The 20,034-nt window shown below is 44.1% G+C and overlaps 2 protein-coding genes and 1 long non-coding RNA gene across 29 annotated transcripts; 2 read left to right on the top strand and 1 right to left on the bottom strand.

Moving 5' to 3' along the window:
• Positions 1-938: 938 nt before the first annotated feature.
• On the top strand, positions 939-2,830 carry LOC123150015 (mitochondrial import inner membrane translocase subunit TIM8). Its single transcript, XM_044569815.1, has 2 exons — positions 939-1,193; positions 2,360-2,830. Exons 1-2 carry the CDS (start codon positions 1,158-1,160, stop codon positions 2,543-2,545), a joined length of 222 nt encoding a protein of 73 aa, XP_044425750.1. The 5' UTR covers positions 939-1,157; the 3' UTR covers positions 2,546-2,830.
• A 3,475-nt stretch (positions 2,831-6,305) lies between these two features.
• Positions 6,306-15,985, top strand: LOC123151964 (uncharacterized). 27 transcript variants are annotated; one of them, XR_006475949.1, is made up of 11 exons: positions 6,309-7,094; positions 7,722-7,804; positions 8,801-8,916; positions 9,740-10,618; positions 10,978-11,121; positions 11,600-11,735; positions 11,834-11,912; positions 12,021-13,506; positions 14,162-14,233; positions 14,799-14,996; positions 15,536-15,985. It is a non-coding gene; the product is annotated as an uncharacterized lncRNA (long non-coding RNA). The 27 variants fall into 27 exon arrangements; XR_006475947.1 differs by having other exon boundaries at positions 6,310-7,094; positions 15,539-15,985; XR_006475959.1 differs by having other exon boundaries at positions 6,313-7,094; positions 12,021-12,682; positions 13,442-13,506; positions 14,799-15,985.
• Positions 15,986-17,345: 1,360 nt separating this feature from the next.
• On the bottom strand, positions 17,346-18,451 carry LOC123153291 (NKAP-like protein). Its single transcript, XM_044572482.1, has 2 exons — positions 18,308-18,451; positions 17,346-17,965 (listed from the first exon to the last, which is right to left on the bottom strand). Exons 1-2 carry the CDS (start codon positions 18,449-18,451, stop codon positions 17,531-17,533), a joined length of 579 nt encoding a protein of 192 aa, XP_044428417.1. The 3' UTR covers positions 17,346-17,530.
• Positions 18,452-20,034: the final 1,583 nt, after the last annotated feature.

Raw genomic sequence — 20,034 nt, 5'->3', positions numbered from 1 at the left:
TTTTCACAAAAAAACCAGACGAAAAAACCGAACCGCGAGCACGGGTTTTTTCCCTTTCCGAAAGAGACACGCTCATGCCTCTCACGAAGTCACAACCGTGCCTCTCGCGGAAGCAAAACCGTGACTCTCGCGGAAGAAAAAAAAAAGAAAAACGCATTTTTTCGTTTCCGAGTAGGCACAGCCGTGACTCTCGTGAAAGTACAACCGTAACTCTTGCGGAAGCAAAACCGTGACTCTCGTGAAAGGAAAAAACAAAAAACACGTTTTTTCCCTTTCCAAGAGGCACGACCGTGACTCTCACGAAAGCACAACCATACTTCTCGCGGAAGCAAAACCGTGACTCTCGCGAAAGAAAAAAAAACAAAAAATACGTTTTTTTTCGTTTCCGAGAGGCACGATCGCGACTCTCGAGAAAACACACCCGTGCCTCTCGCGGAAGCAAAATCATGACTCTCGTGAAAGGAAAAAAAACAGAAAATACGTTTTTTTTTCGTTTTCGAGAGGCACGGCCGTGGCTCTCGCGAAAGCAAAACCGTGCTTCTCGCGGAAGCAAAACCGTGACTCTCATGAAAGGGAAAAAAAGAAAACATGTCTTTTTGCGCAAAATAGTTTTTTCCAATGTTTTTTGATTGAAAAGCTAAGGAAGACTGGTGAAAAACCAAAACGTCGAAAAAACAGAAAAAAAACCATTTAAAAACCGAAAACGCGTGTGGAAAAAAAATCCGGAGGGAACGCCCAGAGCGCGATACGTGGCGAATGACTGAGAGCGCGTCAAGTGGTGCTGATCATTGCGAGGCTCTCCCAAACCCCCCTCCCCCTTCCCCCCAAACCGGATTCGCACAAAGGTTTGAACGGGCCGGCCTATCCGCGTCGACTACTTGCGGTAACGAGCGGCAAATAGGAATTTCTGGATCCTTGCTCCCGATCCAGGGCAAGGTGGCCCAGTTTGATGGAAGTCCCGAGATGTAGTCCGATCCTTACTCCCGGTCCAAGTTTACCCAAAGTGCGACCCAACCAGGACAGCCTAACCTTACCCGCTCCATACATAACCCGGCGGCCGCATCTCCGGTCCCCCAATTCGGCAGTTCTCCTCCTTCTCCAAGCAAAAATCACAAGGGTTTTAGGGTTCTAGAACGAGCGGGTCGGCGAGAACAGCCATGGACGCCTCCCCCGAGCTGCAACAGTTCCTGGAGGTAAGATGGGAGCTCGTTTATGTTGATTGCAATCTGGTATTTGGGGTTTGTGTGTCGCTACTACTCGTGGTATATTTGGGCGTGCGCGTATGTAATGTAATTGTTGAACGCGGGCGCCGGTTGCTTAGGGTCTGCTGCATCTGTGTATTTTCTCTTGTATGTGTTGCGGATCCGTGGACAGCGGAGGAGGACGCGGGTTAGTTCGTACGGGTTCTGGTCTCTGTCAGTGGGATTGGTGGTGGAGTGGATCTGAAATTTCTCTTAGAGTAAGCATGCGGGCGGTGTGATGTGGGTGGAAGGCTGTGGTCAAATTTGGATTGAGGATGTGTTCATGATTCGATTGGTGATGCTTGTTAAGTTTTGGATCGTTCGGTTCGGCTATGTTGCAACTGCTTGTATTATGAAGCTAGATGCAGGTTTGCATTGTTAATCAGAGGTAAAATAGTTCAACGGTTAAGGTCCCGGTGCATTGGAACTATTTGCTAGTGAAGCTGTTAGTTTGCAAGGAACTGTTGCGTTATGTGCCAGACTATTTTCGGATTTGTTTGTCATCGTCTGATCTTTGGCCCTCTTATTGCTGCAGATACCACAACTGCTATGATTTATTGGCTTTTAGTGTATTATGGCTATAAAATAAATAGGCTAACATGTGTTCTGAGGAAGTCAGCCTTTACGGTTCATATATGTTCTGGGGCTCATTGAAGTAAGAACTTATATTTTCACTTAGCATGCTTAATTGTTTCTTGTTAGCTTTCACATGTTAATGGAAAATCCCATTGCACATATTGATCACATGTTTGCATCCAAATATGCAAGGCGATCATCCTTTGTGTCAAAGTAGCAATTGGTGCTGTAATCTACTTCCTAGTACTTTTGATTTTTATAAGAGTAACACAAATTCCTGAGCTTGTCCAGTAGATCATGCTTTATAACTACATACCCTCGTTCGAGATTTTCATCCGTGTCCATTTCATTTTCTTTTAGCATCCGTAAGTTTGCCCCATGCCACTATACAAGCCCACAACTATATGTTCATGCTTTTACAGCTGATGACTTATTCTACCTATGAAAACTATGTAGGATTTTGAGTTGTTCTAGTGTGCTGTGTTGGTTATCTTTTGTAACTGGGTAAAACAGGACTCATGTGAATTTCTTTAATTCTGCAGCAAGAGAAGCACAAGATGATGATGAGTGAGATGGTAACCAAGCTGACGAATGTGTGCTGGGACAAATGCATAACCAGCACTCCAGGAAGCAAGTTCAGCTCCGGTGAAAGTACCTGCCTGACCAATTGCGCTCAGAGGTACCTTGACATGAGCGTGATAATTGCGAAGAGGTTTGAGATGCAGTAGGGCGTCTCCAACTTCAGCCGGTTGTTGCGTCATCAAAAAGTTTCCAAACTCCAAGCTTCCTTTGAACATGCCAACAATGGCGAGTTTTAACAGTGAAAATATTGAATCTTCCGTCGTAAACGCTTGGTTAATAGTTGTATCTGTGGTGAACCTTGATGTGTTTAGCTTTCTTGTGAAGCTACTGTCATTTGATTCTCTGATCACTTAGTTGGTTTCGTTTCAAGTCAATCTATATGAAGTCTGGCAACAAGTCATGAAATTAAGGGGTTGTTTGGATTGTGACTATCTTTGCCATATATTGTCACATGATTTTTGTCACACTTGCCACACTTGCCTTAGTTGAGTTGCTTAAATTGTTAGTCACACTTTGGCTTGCCTAAGGGAACCTTGCCACACTTTTTGTGTTTATGACATGTGGGGTTCACTGCTTATAAAAAAATCCTTGCCTTAGATGTGGGTAGAACCAAACACCTATCTAACTTGATCAAACTTGTCTAAGGTTACGCGTGGCAAGGTGTGGCTGAAATCAAACAGCCCCTAATTCATCTTATTTTCAGTAGGTGTGGTACAGGACAATTAACATATGTCGAATATGATTATCATTGTTGGCTGGGAACTTCATAATTTCTGCACTAAGGACATGTACAGTGGTTGATAAGGTAGTCTCATCATAAGCCCGCCACATAATTAAGAGAAGACAGGAAAAAAAATGATTGGGTCTGTACAGGGTTAATAAAATTGGGAAGAACATTTGCTGCCGCACCAAACACAGACAGCCAGAGCACCACAAGGGACCTACCACTTTATACCATGAGAAGCTATAACATAAGGTTTTTTTTTTTGAGAAAAAACATAAGTTGGTTGTAACATATCGAACTGGAAGAAAACCGAACAAAGCCCTGAAGATGACGGCTTCTCAGGAGAATGGGCACTCCATATCCTCGAGAGACTATGTTTATGATTATTGTGAATACCACCACTATCCAACATATGAATCCCTAATTGGTGCAACAGCCCCTGCACGGGAGGCACACAAACCCCACCAGTACCGCCGCTCCTCCCCTCTGATGCCGCCGGACTAAGAGCATTACTAGTAGAATCCTCAAACCCTCACTAGCGTTTTAAGGGTTCAAAAATAATTATTTTGTGCACTTTTACGGGTTGAAAAACAGGGGCAAAGATTAGAACCCTCAAACCCAACCCTTATAACGGAATATTTCCATAAACGACGTTGTCGTTGCGCGCGGGAGGTCGATGGGGCGGCCGCCGGCGACGGGGGCGACTAGCAGCGGCGGTCCCGGGCGTGGGCGCGGGAGTTGGGAGGATTTTTCCCTCCCGCGCGAGGATAACCGCTAAATGAGGGTTGGGGTAGATTTTGCTCCCCAACCCTTTTGAGGATTGGGAGAGCGTTTGAGGGTTGGACCTTTAAAAAAAATTGAGGGTTTGAGGGTTGAGAGGTTTTAGTCTACGGTTTTTTTTCGACGAAAATTGTAAAAAAAGACAGTTATTTTTAGGGGTTTAAGGGTTTGAGGGCTCTACTAGACTTGCTCTCATGGAGGTCAGGTAGCGCGGGGCAGGTGTGGAGCCGTGGAGGGCTGGGTGGTGGCATGGCAGCTACTCCCGGCGGAGGCACATGGCGGCTGCTTGGAGCTGATGGGTGGGTGTGGTGGCGTGTATGTGGAGCCATGGAGGGTTGGGTGGTGATGCGTGGCGACCTAAGTGGTCTTCTACAAATTCGATTGGACGTGGCACCAGGGGTCGGGCTCTCTGCTGGATGTGGACCACGTCGTCCAGGTGCTGGCCTGGCTCACCCTGTGCGTTTGGTTTATTCGGTTTACATGATTCGATTTATACGGTTTTTCAGTTTGTACGGTATTAATACTTCGATAAATATGGTATGAAATTAAAATACAGTTTGGTTTCGGTATATACCATAAAAACCAAAGTTGACGCGAATTTGGAAATGACGTAATAATAATTAGCAAATTTATGACTCAAAACACATACTATTCTACACAAATAGTATATGACTATATATATATATAAGTATATATGCATGCATTGATTCATCTGTTGATGGTTATGGACGTGCTTAGCATTTTAAAAATAGAAAAATGACTATGTTACAAGAAAAAAATTACGTACTTAGTAGTGCATTTGACTCATGTACAAAAAAAATGATAACTTGTATGGTTGTTCATCTCAAGAAATATAAATTTATTTTTTACTTTGGTTTATTCGTTTAACCGTTCGGTTTTCTGGTATATACCATAAAAATCAAGTTCAAATCGGTATGAAAAGTTCATACCATACCGAAACCAAAAACCATAAAATTGGTTCGGTTCGGTTTATTTTCGGTTCGGTTTTTAAATGCACAGAGTGAGGCCTGGCCTTCCGCGCGTGCGGTGGCTGACCGGTGGTGCTTTAGTCCACGGCTTGGTGGTGATGATTCTGATCCGATCAGCTAGACGGTGGTGACTACAAATTGTACTGCAACGACACCTAAAAAAACAAATTGTACTGCAATGACTTTCTACGGTTCCACGACGGCCGTGGTCATCAAAAGGTATTCAGGAGGGTTCATCTCTTTTGACCCGATGGTTGACTACGAGGGTAAGATGCAAATTATGGATGACGGTTTGGCGCAGATGGATGGTTGTGTAATGGCAGTGATTGCATCACATGTAGTTGCTGGGATGACGGAAAAATGGTGGTGACAACACATGAACGACTTCGATTGTGTTGCTACTTGAGCACCCGGTCTCGAGCTCCAGGGCGAAAGCCTAGGTTAGACCCGAGTGGTTATATCTGGCGATGATGATGTTTTCCTCATGTTTACTTTGTTGAAGGTATTGTTTGGGTATGCTTGGATTGATTCCTCATGGTGAATACCTAGATTCTGGCCTTGTGGTTGGATCCCGTGATGGCGGCGCCCGAGTGTCGGTCTCTTTTCGAAGACATTAATGTTGAAGAACCTCGTCATTCATGTGGTGTCATGAGATGGTTGATACACATATGGTCATTGTTGTAATTTGCCGATCGTAGATCTGATCGCTTTGCGGGTTTTTCCTCGCCTACGCATAGCTTTGGTCTTATATGACTTTGCTAGTTGCTGGCGTGTTCTCACGTATGTGTGAGTTATGTTGGATGTGTGAATTCTAACTATGCAGAGACCGGGTCCGTGCTCACTGTGTTATATATCATCTTGATGCTGCTTTTTAAACCAATAAAAATTTTCCTTTATCAAAAAATTCCGAGGTATGAATATCAAAAGCATAATGCCAACATATCCAAGTTGTGGGAAAAGGCCCCCTATAGTGTTGCAGCAACGAAGAAGACGTTGGTGGCAAAGGCGTTCATATGGTCTGGACTCTAGAGATTTAGTGAGGGGAGAGGTCTAGCAAACATGACAAATATTACTTCTTCCAAAAGGGATAACAACGGGTCAAAATAGGAAAAGCTCTCATGATGACAACTGTAGTTGTTGGCGTCCCTAGTCTCACCGACAAGCCCTGGTGGTGGTGTTTAAAAGCATCTACGGCCGGCATCATCAAATCTTCCTCAAACACTTGTGGATGCGTCTGTTCGGTGACTGAACATGAGAGAGAAAGAAAAAGTGACCCAACCAGACCCCTTATATATTCTCTATACGTCTGGGCTGTCCGCAAACCTTTATATCTAACTTATAAAGGATGAAAGGGGTGGTAGTCACAACCATCGCTCGAGCGCACCGTAACACGCGAGGCGTAAAAACGCACCGCACCGCGAAAAAACCACCACACCGCGCCCGCGCGTGAGGGTGCAGCGCACCACGTGAAGGGAAAAACCACTGCGCCGTGGTGAGCCCCGCGCCCGTCCGCTTTCTCCTCCCGTTCCCTCAGTCTCCAACCCTAAATCTTTTCCCCCTACAGCCGCCTTCCCAATCTCCTCATCCCCTCCACTCCCTCGACAATGGTGGCGGCGGCGCCCTCTGGTGGCGGAGGAGGAGGGGGGAGATGGTGGCGGCGGCGCCCTCTGGTGGCGGAGGAGGAGGGGGGAGATGGTGGCGCAGCGGCGACCTTCCCCTCACGCATCCCATCCCCCCTCGTCATCCCGGATCACACCGGACCCGAGGCGTGCGGGCGCGGCAGCGACCTGCAAGGGAAGGGCGACGCTCGAATCGATCCAGCCATGGATCGGTCCCTGCGGGAGAAAGAGAAAATGAGGACCTCCGTGCTCAACAGGAGGAGCCGGGGTTGCTGATCCGGCCGGCCCAGATCCACACGCCTCCTCCTTCGGCCACCTCGCCCCACCAGCTTCCAGCTCCGTGGATCCGCCGAGGATGGAGGGCAGCAAGTGAGAGGGAGCAGGGGAAGATGTGAATCGAGGGAGTGAAAGAAGGATCTCACAGGGGAAGAGGAAGAAGGAGTCTAGCGGTGTATCCTCGTCTCATCCCTGGCTGCACCTCTTCTGATGCCATGGCACCAGTGGTGGCTCGTCGATGGAGCACCTCCTTCCATGACGGCACCACCAGCGACTCTTGCTCGACGCCACGATACACAACATCGAGGTAAGCTCGACTCCCTTTCTCCCCTCTCTCAGTTGATAGTCAGTGATTTTATTCTCTCCTTTCCATCTCATGATGGATTCCTTCTTCCAAGACGAATTAGTAACTTTAGCACCAAATATGAAGTTATTTGGACAAAAAAAAGAGCATATGGGAAAATTCTAGGCAATCCCTTGCTAGCATTTGTCTCTCTGAACTGTTGTTGGTTGATAGACCAATAACCATGGCGATTTGCACTTACATATGCATTCTGCCTATGTTTATGGGGTGGAATTTTGCCTTCTCTTAGGTTGTGTTCTGCCAGGTATAAGTTTGCCTGCAAATTGTTTGTGCTAATGTCTGTAAGAGCTGTTGTACTACACCTATATTCAATTGATGGCTAGGCACTATACTGTGCATAAGTAAAATTTCCAGTTTTTCTTTTCGTAGTTGCAGCAGTTATTCTGTACCAACTGCTTCCTCTCTTATTGGCGACTTGAAGTTAGAAGAGAAGATTTGGTTTTTTTTTCTTAGGTTTTGACAAAGCAGGTGAGGCCAACAAAACTGCTGCACCAGAGTAAACCTGTGCTCCAGCAGCCTAGCTGTATATACACATCTTTGCATTCTGATCCGTTTTGTTTTGCGATTCAGGCCACCCCTGATGCTCAGGCTGATGCTTCTTCGCTTGATGCTGAAGAAAAGGATGATCAGATTCAGACGCCCAAGAACAACAGGTGCTGGTGCTGCATCTTCTCTTATATGTTTATCTATGTACTTCCAATTCATATAGTCATTCAAATTGTCTATATACACATCTTGAAATTAAGAAACTCCGGTGGTTCAAAGCGAGTTGGGCCAGGGAAGAAATCAAAGCAGTGACTGTCCTGCACTAACTGTGCAAGGATCAAAAGAATATAGGTGTAGCAATAAATTCCCCTCTTATGCTCAAGTTAAATTTCTTCACTGAAGATATGGTTGGAAGTTATGTTTTGAGTTTGATTCTTTAAACTATAGGCCAATTTGCATATTAATCTCTTTATTTATTTTCTTACTACAGTAGCACACTTGCATAAATCCCACATAAGACTGAATGGTACTCTGCCATGGTGTTTAATCTCAGTAATGTGTCTTGTTTTATTTTGTCCGTGGTGACTGGGGATGTGTTCTCGGCTTTGCCGACAGTAAAAAGAAGGCATACAAAACATTAATTTTTTGCCTTGGTTGAATGCCGCATTTAATTGTCGCTTATGTATTCCAAGTTATTCAATTCTCATGGAGCTTTCCTTTTCTAAAGAAATTTAATACGCAATATTTTTAATATGTGAGGAGGCGAGAGAAGAAAAGAGGGGTTGTTAGGTCAGACTTTGGTGCGTCTCTGGTCAGAAATGGCTGGATCCGTCCGACTCTCTTCCAAATAGTGTAGTGTAGATTCGCTGACCAGTACAACATCTAAACCTTCACTACTCTAGCTTCTTCTTACATTTCTTAGTATCAACAAATAAGGTGGTCGAGGAAGCCATGCGGTGTGAAAAGCATAGTAACAATATATCTGGGCTGCAACGTGTTATGAAACTTTACTGTAATTACGATTTCCTATTATAGCTCATATGAAGAATAATTTGCTGCTTTTACATTTGCTTATTTTATTAACTTTTACTAGGATATGAGTAGCATTACTCAAAATTTTGCTTTGAGAAGAATCTAATGATGTATCCAATTTCACATCCAAGCTACTATGAATATTATGATTGAGCGACTGCTTGGCGATGTCATCGTCAGAGGCTCAGGCCTCCTCCCTGGACAAGGCACTCGTGCTAGGCGGTGGCGATCTGTGCGCCGGTTCAAGGTGAGGCATCTCCTCAAGCCACATCCAGTTTTTCCCATGAGTTTGTGCTAAAAGGATGAGTGTTCTTCTATGACCCATGCATTCTGAATTTAGGAGGAATGACAACAAAGAGAAGAGATCTTTTTGAAATTCTTAGTAAAGTCTGAGCTTTATGTAAATCTCAGTTTCCTTAGCAAACATATGTCTGCAGTTTTTAGTTTGATATGTGGCGTGAGGTTGGGATTTGTGATCAAAATGGTTGGATGTTGATTCAAGAGTGTAGAAAGGTGAATGAGATTCAAGAACGATTCAGGCAGCTTATGAGTATGTTACATTCTGATATTGGCTTCAGATTACATAATTTTATTTCCTTTGGATCGTTGCTTTGGTTCCCTGTGGCCAAGTATCATGGTTTTAAAGATAACATGTGTTTCATGAAGATAACAGGTGTTTCATGAGACTAGGATTCATTTAGGAATCCTTGTAGCACCGATCTCCATTCCTAATTTGATTAGCTAGGATATGAGTAGCATTACTCAAAATTTTGCTTTGAGAAGAATCTAATGATGTATCCAATTTCACATCCAAGCTACTATGAATATTACGATTGAGCGACTGCTTGTTACACTACACCATGCCACCAAACCAGTGCATTTGAGTGCGAGTTCAGTTATGTGTGTAAATAGCTGTAACGGAAATAATATGGAGTTGGGCATGTGCAACTCTAATTTAGACAAGGGTAGTCATATGTCAACCTTAATCCTACAAATGTGACACAAATAAATAAGATTTGCTTTTGTGCCTTATCAATTTTCTTTCCTAATATTTCTTGGCTTGTAAACAGAGGCGGTAAGACGGTCGCAAGAATGCCAAGCTCTTCAGCTGTGGCATCATGCAATAATGGAATTGAGCATTCTGGGCAAAACATAAAGGACAACGAATATGCAAGGTTGGTGACACCAGTTGAACATGCAACAGCTGACAAGAAATTTTGCCTGAGCAACCAAAGTTAAGACACTTCATTTGGTGAATGAAAGTTTTGCTTGGATGCTTCCATCTTATATTAGCATCTTATATCTTCGGGAAATTTGGCGCACTGTGGGTCGAGCTCGCTGCTGGAGGCGGCGGCGGCGGCCGGCGCGCCGATGCAGACATGGCCGATGGTGTTCGACCAGTTCATCGAGGAGAGGCTGGTCACAGACGTTCTCAAGATCGGCGAGAAGGTGTGGGGCGGGGCGCGGAGCACGAAGGAGGAGAAGGAGATGGTGCCGGCCGAGGTGGTGGCGAGGTTCTTGGAACCAGGCGGAACGGGGGAGACGGCGAGGGACCGAGCGCAGGAGCTCCCAGTGAAGGCTCGTGCGGCCGTGTCGAAAGGCGGGTCGTCGTCCTGTGATCTGTGCAGGCTTATCGACGACCTGATGGAAACAAGGGAGGCCGTCGCCGGCGGCGACACTACTACGTCACGCGCTGCTGAGATATAGCGCCATTGTTGTATTTCCCTGTTCTTCAATCTGTTTGTAAACATGTAACACCGGCCGCTTAATCTGTTCTGTATTTCCCTTTGCCTACTATCCCTATGGTGTTCATCATCTCAGGGATTTGCTGGCACTGGATCCAGTAGGAGGAGATCCCTGTGGCATTTGATTCTTGTGGGATTCCCACACATCTTGCAGGATCAACAGGTTATCAACACCTTCTCAGTCCCTCTGCACCCATGACCCAGGTCAGCTCAATCCCCTTTCCTCATAGCTAATTACTCTTTTGGATGTGGAGGTCTTCCCATGTTCCATCAGATGGCTTGCCTGGATGATGCAACCATGTTTTAATGTGCTTTAGGCTGTGAGACAAAGTTTGAGGTTGATCTGATCTATAATTCAGTGTGACTTCATTCATAGATTTGGGCTTTCTGGATGTGGATGTTTTTTTCTGCTGTTTGGATGTGGAATTCTGTAGACGTGATCATGCCATGAGTGACCATTGGACGATGCCTCCATGTTTTATTGCGTTTTATGTCGTGTTTGCTTTGAGCTAAAGTTTGAGGTCAATCTGATGTGTACCTATTCTTTGTTAATACATTCATAGGTTTGGTTCCTCTGGTGGTGGAGGATTTTTTTTGTTCTATTCGGATGTGGGTTTCCGTACATGATCACATGATAATGCCATGAGTGACTATGGGCCACTACCAAGAAGAGGCTCTAATTAGCTTCATTGATATGTTGCTTTGCTGTAAGTTTATTCTACTTAATTATAAATCTTAAGCAAAGTGAAATATGGTGGTTAAGGAGTAGTGTTTGACTGTATCTACTTATTTCCCTTATTGTATGACCTGTGAGTGAGGTCAAGCAGCAAGAACTGGGCAGTTACTTGGTGTACCATGTCCCAATTTCCCTAATTTATATGGGCCTTTTTAACATATTCTCTGAGTGGTGATTAGTGTGCACAAAAAATATACATTCAAATACTTTTTTTCAGCATACGCCTGCCAAAAGGAAATGGTTCAACAACATTTTAAATGTACCATTTGAATTTGTAGTCAATTAAGAAAGTAAAAAGAGGATTTGGTTAGTTTTGCTTTACACAAGGAAATGTTGAGAAGCATACTGTCCTATTTTTTGAGTCAGTGAATAAGTAGAGTACTTGTCCACAAAAAAAATAAATACATAGGACTTTGTTATATGCTTAATCATATTCTGTCTTTTCTTAGGAGCACGACACAAATCGAAAGACTTTTCTGTACCAGGCCAAACCAACTACTTGCATATTGAAGAAACTTCCATGATGTTTTACGTGTGGATTCTAACAACTGATCTAGCGTATATGTTATCATAGCAGAATAAGAGGTATGATTCCATCACCGTTATCTTAGTTTGATCAAGAAACTAGAACTAGCCCACACCATCCACTCATGGTTATTTTATTATTGTGTTTCTCTTTGTAGATGCGCTCAAACCAGTGGATTTTTCATCCAAGATGCTTTTATAAGAAATGCGGCAAACATCAGTAATGGACTGCACCAGGTAGTGAAGCTGCACATCAGGGGAGCCCAATGTGGGTTCCTTTAGCAATTGGCTTTTGCAGCTACTAGCCTATGCCATGTGCTGATTCGTTCGCTTTGCCATATGCAGGTATCATCTCTGTGCCATGGGGTGTGTCGTGGGGACTGATCCGTGGCTGAGGTCGACAAAAAAACAGGGGAGCCCACGAACAACCAAATTCCAGACTGGTTTTTGTCATATCGGACATTAGTCATGAAAGTTGCAGTCTTTCATTTTTATCATACAAAGCACACTGATTGGTTCTCATGGGATAGCGATGCCTTTCAGTTGTTCTTGTCTGTACATCCGAGTAAGGATAACTACACACTTCTAAAATTGTCAGTACATACAAATTGATCTTTCTGGTGATTGCTTTGGTAATAACTACAAACTTCTAAATTTGTCATCTTTTTGGTTTGCATAGCTAATTTCCCCTGAGGATTGTAGTAACGTTTAAACAAGTATTTACACTTCTAAACAAGTATGGAAAAAGGCGACTTGCTTGAACTGAATCAGCCATAAACCTCCCTTAATTATGTGCATGTCTACAAAAACTTTAGGTCTGCCTCCCTGTAGAAATACACAAGTATATTTGTAACACTTAGATGCTTGCCTATGTAAGCTTGCATCACAGACCAGCAAGGAGGAAGACGAAGCCCGGGTTCAGCCCCGTTGGAGTTGGCATCTGCTCACAGCAAGCTGCAGATGATGTCCGTATTTTGTTTCTTTTCTCCTGTGGCAAACACAAGCAGGTGCTGAGATAAGGCAGAATTATATTCAGATTCGTAGCTGCTAGGTAGTATATTTTAGCACTAAGTTTCTTTTAAATTATGGGCATAATCTGTGCGGAATTTCAATTTACTCCTAAAACAACAGTTGTAGCTCTTGTTTTTATGTTTCCAATGGTGCTGGTTTCACTGAAATTTGATTGGTAGTTTAGGAGTTAGGCCAGAAAAGGTGCTACTGTTTAGTAATAGCGAGGCTGTGAGAAGATCTATTTACCTATGTTCAACCAAGTTAGAGACAGTTTCAGTCCCAATCACCTTAAATAAAGTTGTAGGAAATTCTCTATGGGTATCTTAAAATAGTTTATTTACTGAGATCGGTTAAGTGGTTTAAAAGCTATGAACAGAACAATGAGTGACTCAGTAACTCAGTTTAAGTTTCAGCTAAATTTAGAACTGGTTATTTAGGTTTTTTACTTCAGGGAAATATTAATGTATTCATGAAATAGATATTTAAGTTTTTTTGTATGTGAGTTGATATAACTTTTATGTACTGCAGGCAGTTCGTTTAAATCCACATAACAGTGCCTTTAGTAGGCGATAGCAAGGTAGTCAGACAATCTTAGTTTGGGGAAATAAGATAGGTTACCTGACGATACATTGAAAGAGAAAGGAATATTGATATTTTGTCGATGACGTGAACTGCAAAAGGATGCTCTTGGTGACAGCATCCTGGGCTTCTGAAACATGCTCAGTTTAGCTGAAATGATGTATTCAATTATGCAGAGAGATGGAATTGTTCGAACTCGAGTGCCACCAATCGACGGCATACCAAGACATTACCACGAGAGGTACCTTCTGTTTGTTCTTTTGTACTGCTTTGTTGGTCTCAAACTGTATGGTCTTGGTTCTTTAGGAATCTCTTGAATCACCTGATAATGGATCAAAATCAGCACTCCCCATTAGAATGCTGCTAGGTACCTAACCTTTAAAATGTATGATACAGCCAAGATATTATATTTGTTTGTCAATCTTATGTGGTTATTAATACCTGTCTATCGCAAATGCAATACCTAAAGTTCCTAGATAAACAGAAACAACTAAAGTATAGTTTGGTCTGTCATAGGTCGATAGTCACACTAGCAAGGTAGTAATTGTTCTTGGCAATCATGAGCCTAACCACATAGTTCATTTTTAATATAGCTGATAAAAAATGGTACCACACTAGGGGTGAAAATGCAGGTCACTTGCTTGTCATGAATACCAGAACATAAGCAGGCTGAAGGAAAAAAGTATACATTTGTGGCAATCTGATGTTCCCAGAGAAAGAATCTTTTGTAGCATTTAGACTCCTATGTACTATAGCTTTCCATTCATTAGCAGGCCCCAAGAAGCATTCCTAATAATGACCATCCATTTAATTATTTTGCCGGATCAACATATCTAAACAGTCTTATTTATAAATATGTATTTGATTTATCATTGACGTTTGACAACTTGGTGCAGCAGCGGTGCTTCCAGGATGAAGAATGAATGCATGTCATTCAGGGATAACTGTGGGCAATGAAATGTTGAAGGGTCCATCTCTCACCCCACTCCATATAGATGCTTAGTTCTTCATGGCGATTGTCTCTAATGTTTTTGTTTGTAATATATTTTGGCTTGGAAATATAAAAACTCAATGCCGCCTGTCACACAATTTTTTGTCGTCCGGGCAAACCCCCCTTTCCATTAATTTCTTGATGTATGGTTATTGATGCAGTCTTCTAGACGAAGATGGATTTAGGCTGTGTGATTCCATAGTATACCTTGCACTTCCTTTAAGCATGAATATCTGAACGTGCACGGTGTATATTTCTCAGCCATGTTGTTTTTCTATTTATATTTTCAGGACACATAAAGTACATGTATTGCATTAGAATATAACTTCTACTTCTGTGCTATTATTTTCCTTCATGGTATATGTGGCAGAACACCATGTATATCTAACATCTTCAGGTTTCAGGATTTAAATGCCCTTTGTTTTCTGTAGGTGGTTACCTGAGATTTTATTTGATTACTCTATTAGATCGTAAGCAAATTAAGACATATGTTGATCTTGCAATTGATAGCATTTCCTGTCATATTGTTGATTCTCTTACAGATCCACCACCTCAGATGGTGCTGACAGGGTGCAAAGCAGTCTTCCTTAGAGCTTTGGTACCGGGTTTTAAGGAGAACATTTGCCCTCATGAAGCCCCACTTTGTGGTGATTGCAGCTGTAGCTAAGGAGGGTACCCGTCAGCGCCAGCTCACTGCTTGCCTATGTAATCAATCTATATTTCCAACCTTTTTGTTTATGGTAAGTAGAACAACGCCTAGAAAGAATGAAAGACTGTTTCTAAATTCTAATTACCTTTGCTGCATCTAACCTAACTGCCATGCCTATGTGACCACTAAAGCAAATACCATTGTTTCATCTGCAGCGTAGTCCAGATTTAGTTTTAGTGATTTCTTAACCCTTTTGTTCTTGCTCTGAAGATTAAGACATGCACGGGCCTTAGACTATAGTAAGCATCTATGTTATACGCATCTTTTCATTGCCGCGTATACTAAATGTAATCAGGGACTTACTAATATTGATGTATCCCCTCAGTTGTATTGGTACTACTACATATTCGTCATGACACTACCAATTATATATAGCAAATTCAAAGGTGTCTATATGATGCATCTCTACCTATGTGTCTTGCTTGTTAAAAACAATGTAAATAAGCTACAAGATAACTAAAGAAGCATACAACTATGTGGAGGAAGTGTGTGCTACATCAAACAAAATTCATGGCCTTGCTGGCATTAGCCTTGGACCCTGCTGCCTCAATGTCTGTTTCTAATCTGAAGCAGGCTCTCATGGAGATTCACGATGTAGTGGTCGCACTTCAAAACACTGCAACCACAACATCTCAGTTCCTAGAGGAAAAAGGCATGTACTCAGATGATGAAGTGCCTGATCCATTCTATAGGGGCATTCTGATGAAGATTCAGCTGATGATTGTCATCAAGACATGGACGACGACTACGGTCACTATGTCCGATCCCCATGAGCATCATATTCAGCCTGCTAAGCTGTCTGATGCCATGTGAAGCTGTATATGTATAGCTTCACCATTACGACTTGGTTCTGTGGCTGTTGTGTTTATTCTCCTATGCTGGCTGAATAAGATGCGAAGCTCTTTGTTTATAGCTTTGCCTTAGATTTTTTTTCCTTTTTGAACTGCACTATGGTCATGTATAAGTATGAAATCCATGTTGATGCGTTGAGCTTATTTATCTATGTTGCATCTTTGCTTTTGCCCACTGTGGTTCTTCTTTTCAGTACCTTCTCTATGAACATACATTCATTTACTTTACTCTTCTGAGACTAAATTAGTGAGCACAAGATGTATCTCTGCCTATCAACCTTCCTTCCTAATAGCATTGTAAATAATCTATCGTAAGCTTCTTACAACACTATGTATCATGAATAATCCATGTGTTCCAATCAGTCCTTAAATATATTTATGTACACTCTTTCAATACTTGCATTGCTCTCGGCCTTTGCGCCATTGGCGCAACGGGTCATCTAGTTGAGGATAAATGTAGAGAGAACATAAGGGCTCGCGAACGCGCCCGGCCTGTCCGCTATGTAGGACGCGGCCCATCCTTGACCATCCTTTTCTTTTTCTTTATTCATTCTTTTCTTTCTTTCTTCATCTTCATCAATCACCTGCAAATAACCGGATATATGATGAAGAATATGAGGACCGTGGTTGCATGTACGGATTAGTAGGGGCTTAAAATGAACATTCCAGTCACTAACCGGGCAGGCCCGCGAGCGTTTAGGGGGTTAGATTCGTTTAAGTCCGGCTGTAGATGCTCTGAGTGCTAGCCCATTGATAAGTGTGTGTGCCTCCGCAGGTGCAATGTCTGTCATCACCAACACCTTCCCCAAATCTGACAGAGCCCCGTCGTTCACTGGCTGGGGAGGGTAATAGGGACTGCCTCGGAGTCATGGTTTGTGCTACTGAGGTGTCCAACATCGGTCGTGACTCACTGAGATGGACGACTGTGATGTATACATGCAGTTGGCGGGGTTGAACAGACTTGTCGTCCATCGATTGAGCGATATCACCGTTAGTTAACCTTTGAAGGATATGATAGCAACCGTCCTCTTCTAAGATGAAGAAGCGATCGTTTGAAATTTACGATTTCAGGCATGCATTTGACACGAATTTTGTACACCGTGTAGCCCAGCTAGAACTAGAAGACATGCAGCTAGATGCGGCATAAAGTTCATGTACGCTGGGCCATCCAGCTGGAAGCTAATAGAAGCCCAAATACAGACATCTGTCAGAAACAAAAGACTCACAGAGAACTTGTCATAATAAAGCAAGAGCCAACATATTTCCGATCCTTTCGTAGCTTTCTTCAGTGCAACCATGGGTAACTTTTGACAAATCTCATATCTCCTGGACGGCTGGACTGATAACTTTTGACAGGAATCGAGTGATGAATGTAAAGAAGCATTTGTGCAGTAATGCTTCAATACGTAGGTCTAGAAACATCACGTGCTGATTCTGACCTGAATGTTGCATGTACTGAAGGCCAAGCACAAAATGCTACTAATTCACCAACCAACGAACGTGAGGCTATATGTACCAAACAATGAAACAGGGACAGTTAAGATGCTCAATACCTGACGATGATTTATGCAGACACTGAAAGTATGGATGACATAATGCAGACTTTACAGATACTACGTTTGAGGGCAAGATGTGCAGCGAAGCCAATCAAACTGTCATTATTTTTGAATTTGATTGATTGAAGTCAATCAAATTGTTGCTACTCGATCGCTACCTAACGTGAAGGAGGCATGGCGAACGGGTCATGCTCTGTCTCGGCGAGTTTGCCGAGCGTCCTGTCCACGAGGCGCCTGAGATCGTCCCTGACCTTGCTCTCCCGCATCGCCCTCTGCTCGTAGTTGAAGGTCGCGAGCGCGCGCTTCTCCTCGGCGCTGTACACCTGGTTCTCCTTCCGGAGGCGCACGGCGGTGATCCTCGAGTGCCTGCTCCCGCTCATCACGTACCCGGCCTCCTCGAACCTCTGGATCTCCTCGGCGGACAGGCCCACCTCGCCGCGCCGCGGGATCCGCTTCCCCTGCTGCACGAACTGCGCCATGGCGTCGCCCTCCCCCGGCCGGAGCGCGCCGCCGTACTTGACCTGGACATCGACGTGGGGCAGCGGCAGCGGCAGTGGCCCGACCAGCGGCCCCGGGCCGTCGTCCGGAGCCGGCTACTGCTTCGTCGACGCGGACATATTCTTAAACTCGATCGCGTCCTTCTTCTCATCGCCGGCCTTGACATTGCCCTTGGCGGCGCGATCGTGTTTACCGGAGCCGCAGAAATCGGATCCCTTGCTTTTCTTCCCACTCGAGCGATTGTGACTGCTTCTCCTTGATCTCTTCCTGCTCTCGCAGGAGGTCTCCGAGTCAACATCGCTATCGCTACTGCTGCCACGCGATCGACCGCGACGGCAGCGGCTTCTCTTGCCACTTCTGCTGCGTCCACGACCCTTACGGCGGCGTCGGTGCCTGCTGTCGGTCATGGAACCCTCCGATTCGCTTAAATTTGATACCCCATGGTCTGCGCCATCAGCTTCGTTGTGGCGATGGAGAGGGGGACTAGGAGATCGGTGGCGACGTCGGCCGCGGGAGGCGGCCGCGCCGCAGCCAGCTACCGAAGGGACGCCGGGCTTCGTCTGCGTCTCCAGGCGCGGCATGGCGGACATTGTTTTTCTTTCGGTTTAGGGGGAGGCGGAGATCGGCCTCTCGGGTCGGCGGTTGGCGTTGCGATCTGTACAGGCTATGGTTAAGGCAGGGTCGAGTTTCTCGGAGTTATTTGTTTCTCTGAGCGAACAAAAGTATTTTTTTCCTTTCCAAAATGCTAATTAGTGCAGGTGCACTAATTGGCACTTCCCGGCGTACACCAATAATTACAACCGTTTGATATGAAATCATGTCAGAGCAGCGTCTCACTCCACCCCGTCCACGCACACAGGGGTGGGGGGTGATGATTTTCAGGAGGCGTGACGGTTAACCGTGCCGCGCGCTCTAAGCTGAGGAGTAAGGCTGAAGACGGGGCTAGTGAGCCATCCTCCCATGGGCTAGAGCGACGGAGGAGCGGAGGGAGAAGTTGGGTATGTGCGCCATCCGCAGGAGGCCAGAGCGGAGGAGAAGCATGGGGCTAAGCATATTTGGCGCACGCGATCACAAGTCGGTACTCGGCATGCAAAACCATGGAATCGAGGTTGCAAAACAACACGTAAGCTTCTCAAAATCCACAGCTACATCCCCGCGGTGTGTTGGATCTGCTATTTTCCATTTGCATGCGAGAGAGGTAGACATGACAGTATATTTTGGAGATGTTGACGAGGGCTGGGGCAGGATTTGGGGTGTTGGGTGGTATCCACGAGTTCATGTTCGAGGGTGGGGGTAACAACCCAAGAATAAAACACTAGATATATTTGCACATTATATTATTTGTGCGTCATATGCATCACATAATCATAGCATCAACATCATATTGCATTAATTAAATAATTAATTTAGATATACTATTTTGTGATTTTGTTAACTCTGAATAAGTAAACCACTTCTCTTATTTAATGTTCTAAATCCAAGGCTCACCCCCAAAGGATGGACACACTCTTTTTTTTGTATTTAGGAGCTACTGAACTTATGTCGTAATTTTAGCACAAGCATAGATATCAGTCGTAGTGATTTTCGAGAGGCGTGACGGTTGTCTTTTGCTCTTGCCCTTTGATGTCTACTACACAATTATTCTTGTAGACTCGTGTTAGGCCTCCAAGCGCAAAGTTTTGTAGGACAATAGCAATTTTTCCATAAGTGGATGGCCTAAAATTTATCAATCCTCTTGCTCTTGCCCTCTGATGTCTACTACACAATTATTCTTGTAGACTCGTGTTAGGCCTCCAAGCGCAGAGTTTTGTAGGACAGTAGCAATTTTCTCACAAGTGGATGGCCTAAGATTTATCAATCCGTGGGAGGCATAGGATGAAGATGGTCTCTCTCAAATAACCTTGCAATCAAATACAAAAATCTCTTGTGTCCCCAATACACCAAATACAATGTGAAATTGTATAGGTGCACTAGTTCGGCGACGAGATGGTGATACAAGTGTAGTATGTATAGTAGATATAGGTATTTGTAATATGAAAAATATAAAAACAGTAAGATAGCAAGTGATAAAACGGAGCACAAACGGTATTGCAATGCTTGATAACAAGGCCTAGGGTTCATACTTTCACTGGTGCAATCTCTCAACAGTGCTAACATAATTGAA

This window comes from Triticum aestivum, chromosome 7A (assembly GCF_018294505.1).
Source record: "Triticum aestivum cultivar Chinese Spring chromosome 7A, IWGSC CS RefSeq v2.1, whole genome shotgun sequence".
Lineage (NCBI taxonomy): Eukaryota > Viridiplantae > Streptophyta > Magnoliopsida > Poales > Poaceae > Triticum > Triticum aestivum.
This window is presented reverse-complemented; position numbering and strand designations above follow the sequence as displayed.

Bases quoted from the DNA above. Each gene is read 5' to 3' on its own strand.
- LOC123150015 (XM_044569815.1), top strand. From the start codon at position 1,158: ATGGACGCCTCCCCCGAGCTGCAACAGTTCCTGGAG. The intron at 1,194-2,359 runs GTAAGATGGGAG...TTAATTCTGCAG, and splicing joins AGCTGCAACAGTTCCTGGAG to CAAGAGAAGCACAAGATGAT.
- LOC123153291 (XM_044572482.1), bottom strand. From the start codon at position 18,451: ATGCCGCGCCTGGAGACGCAGACGAAGCCCGGCGTCCCTTCGGTAGCT. The intron at 17,966-18,307 runs GTATCAAATTTA...ACGAAGCAGTAG, and splicing joins CTGATGGCGCAGACCATGGG to CCGGCTCCGGACGACGGCCC.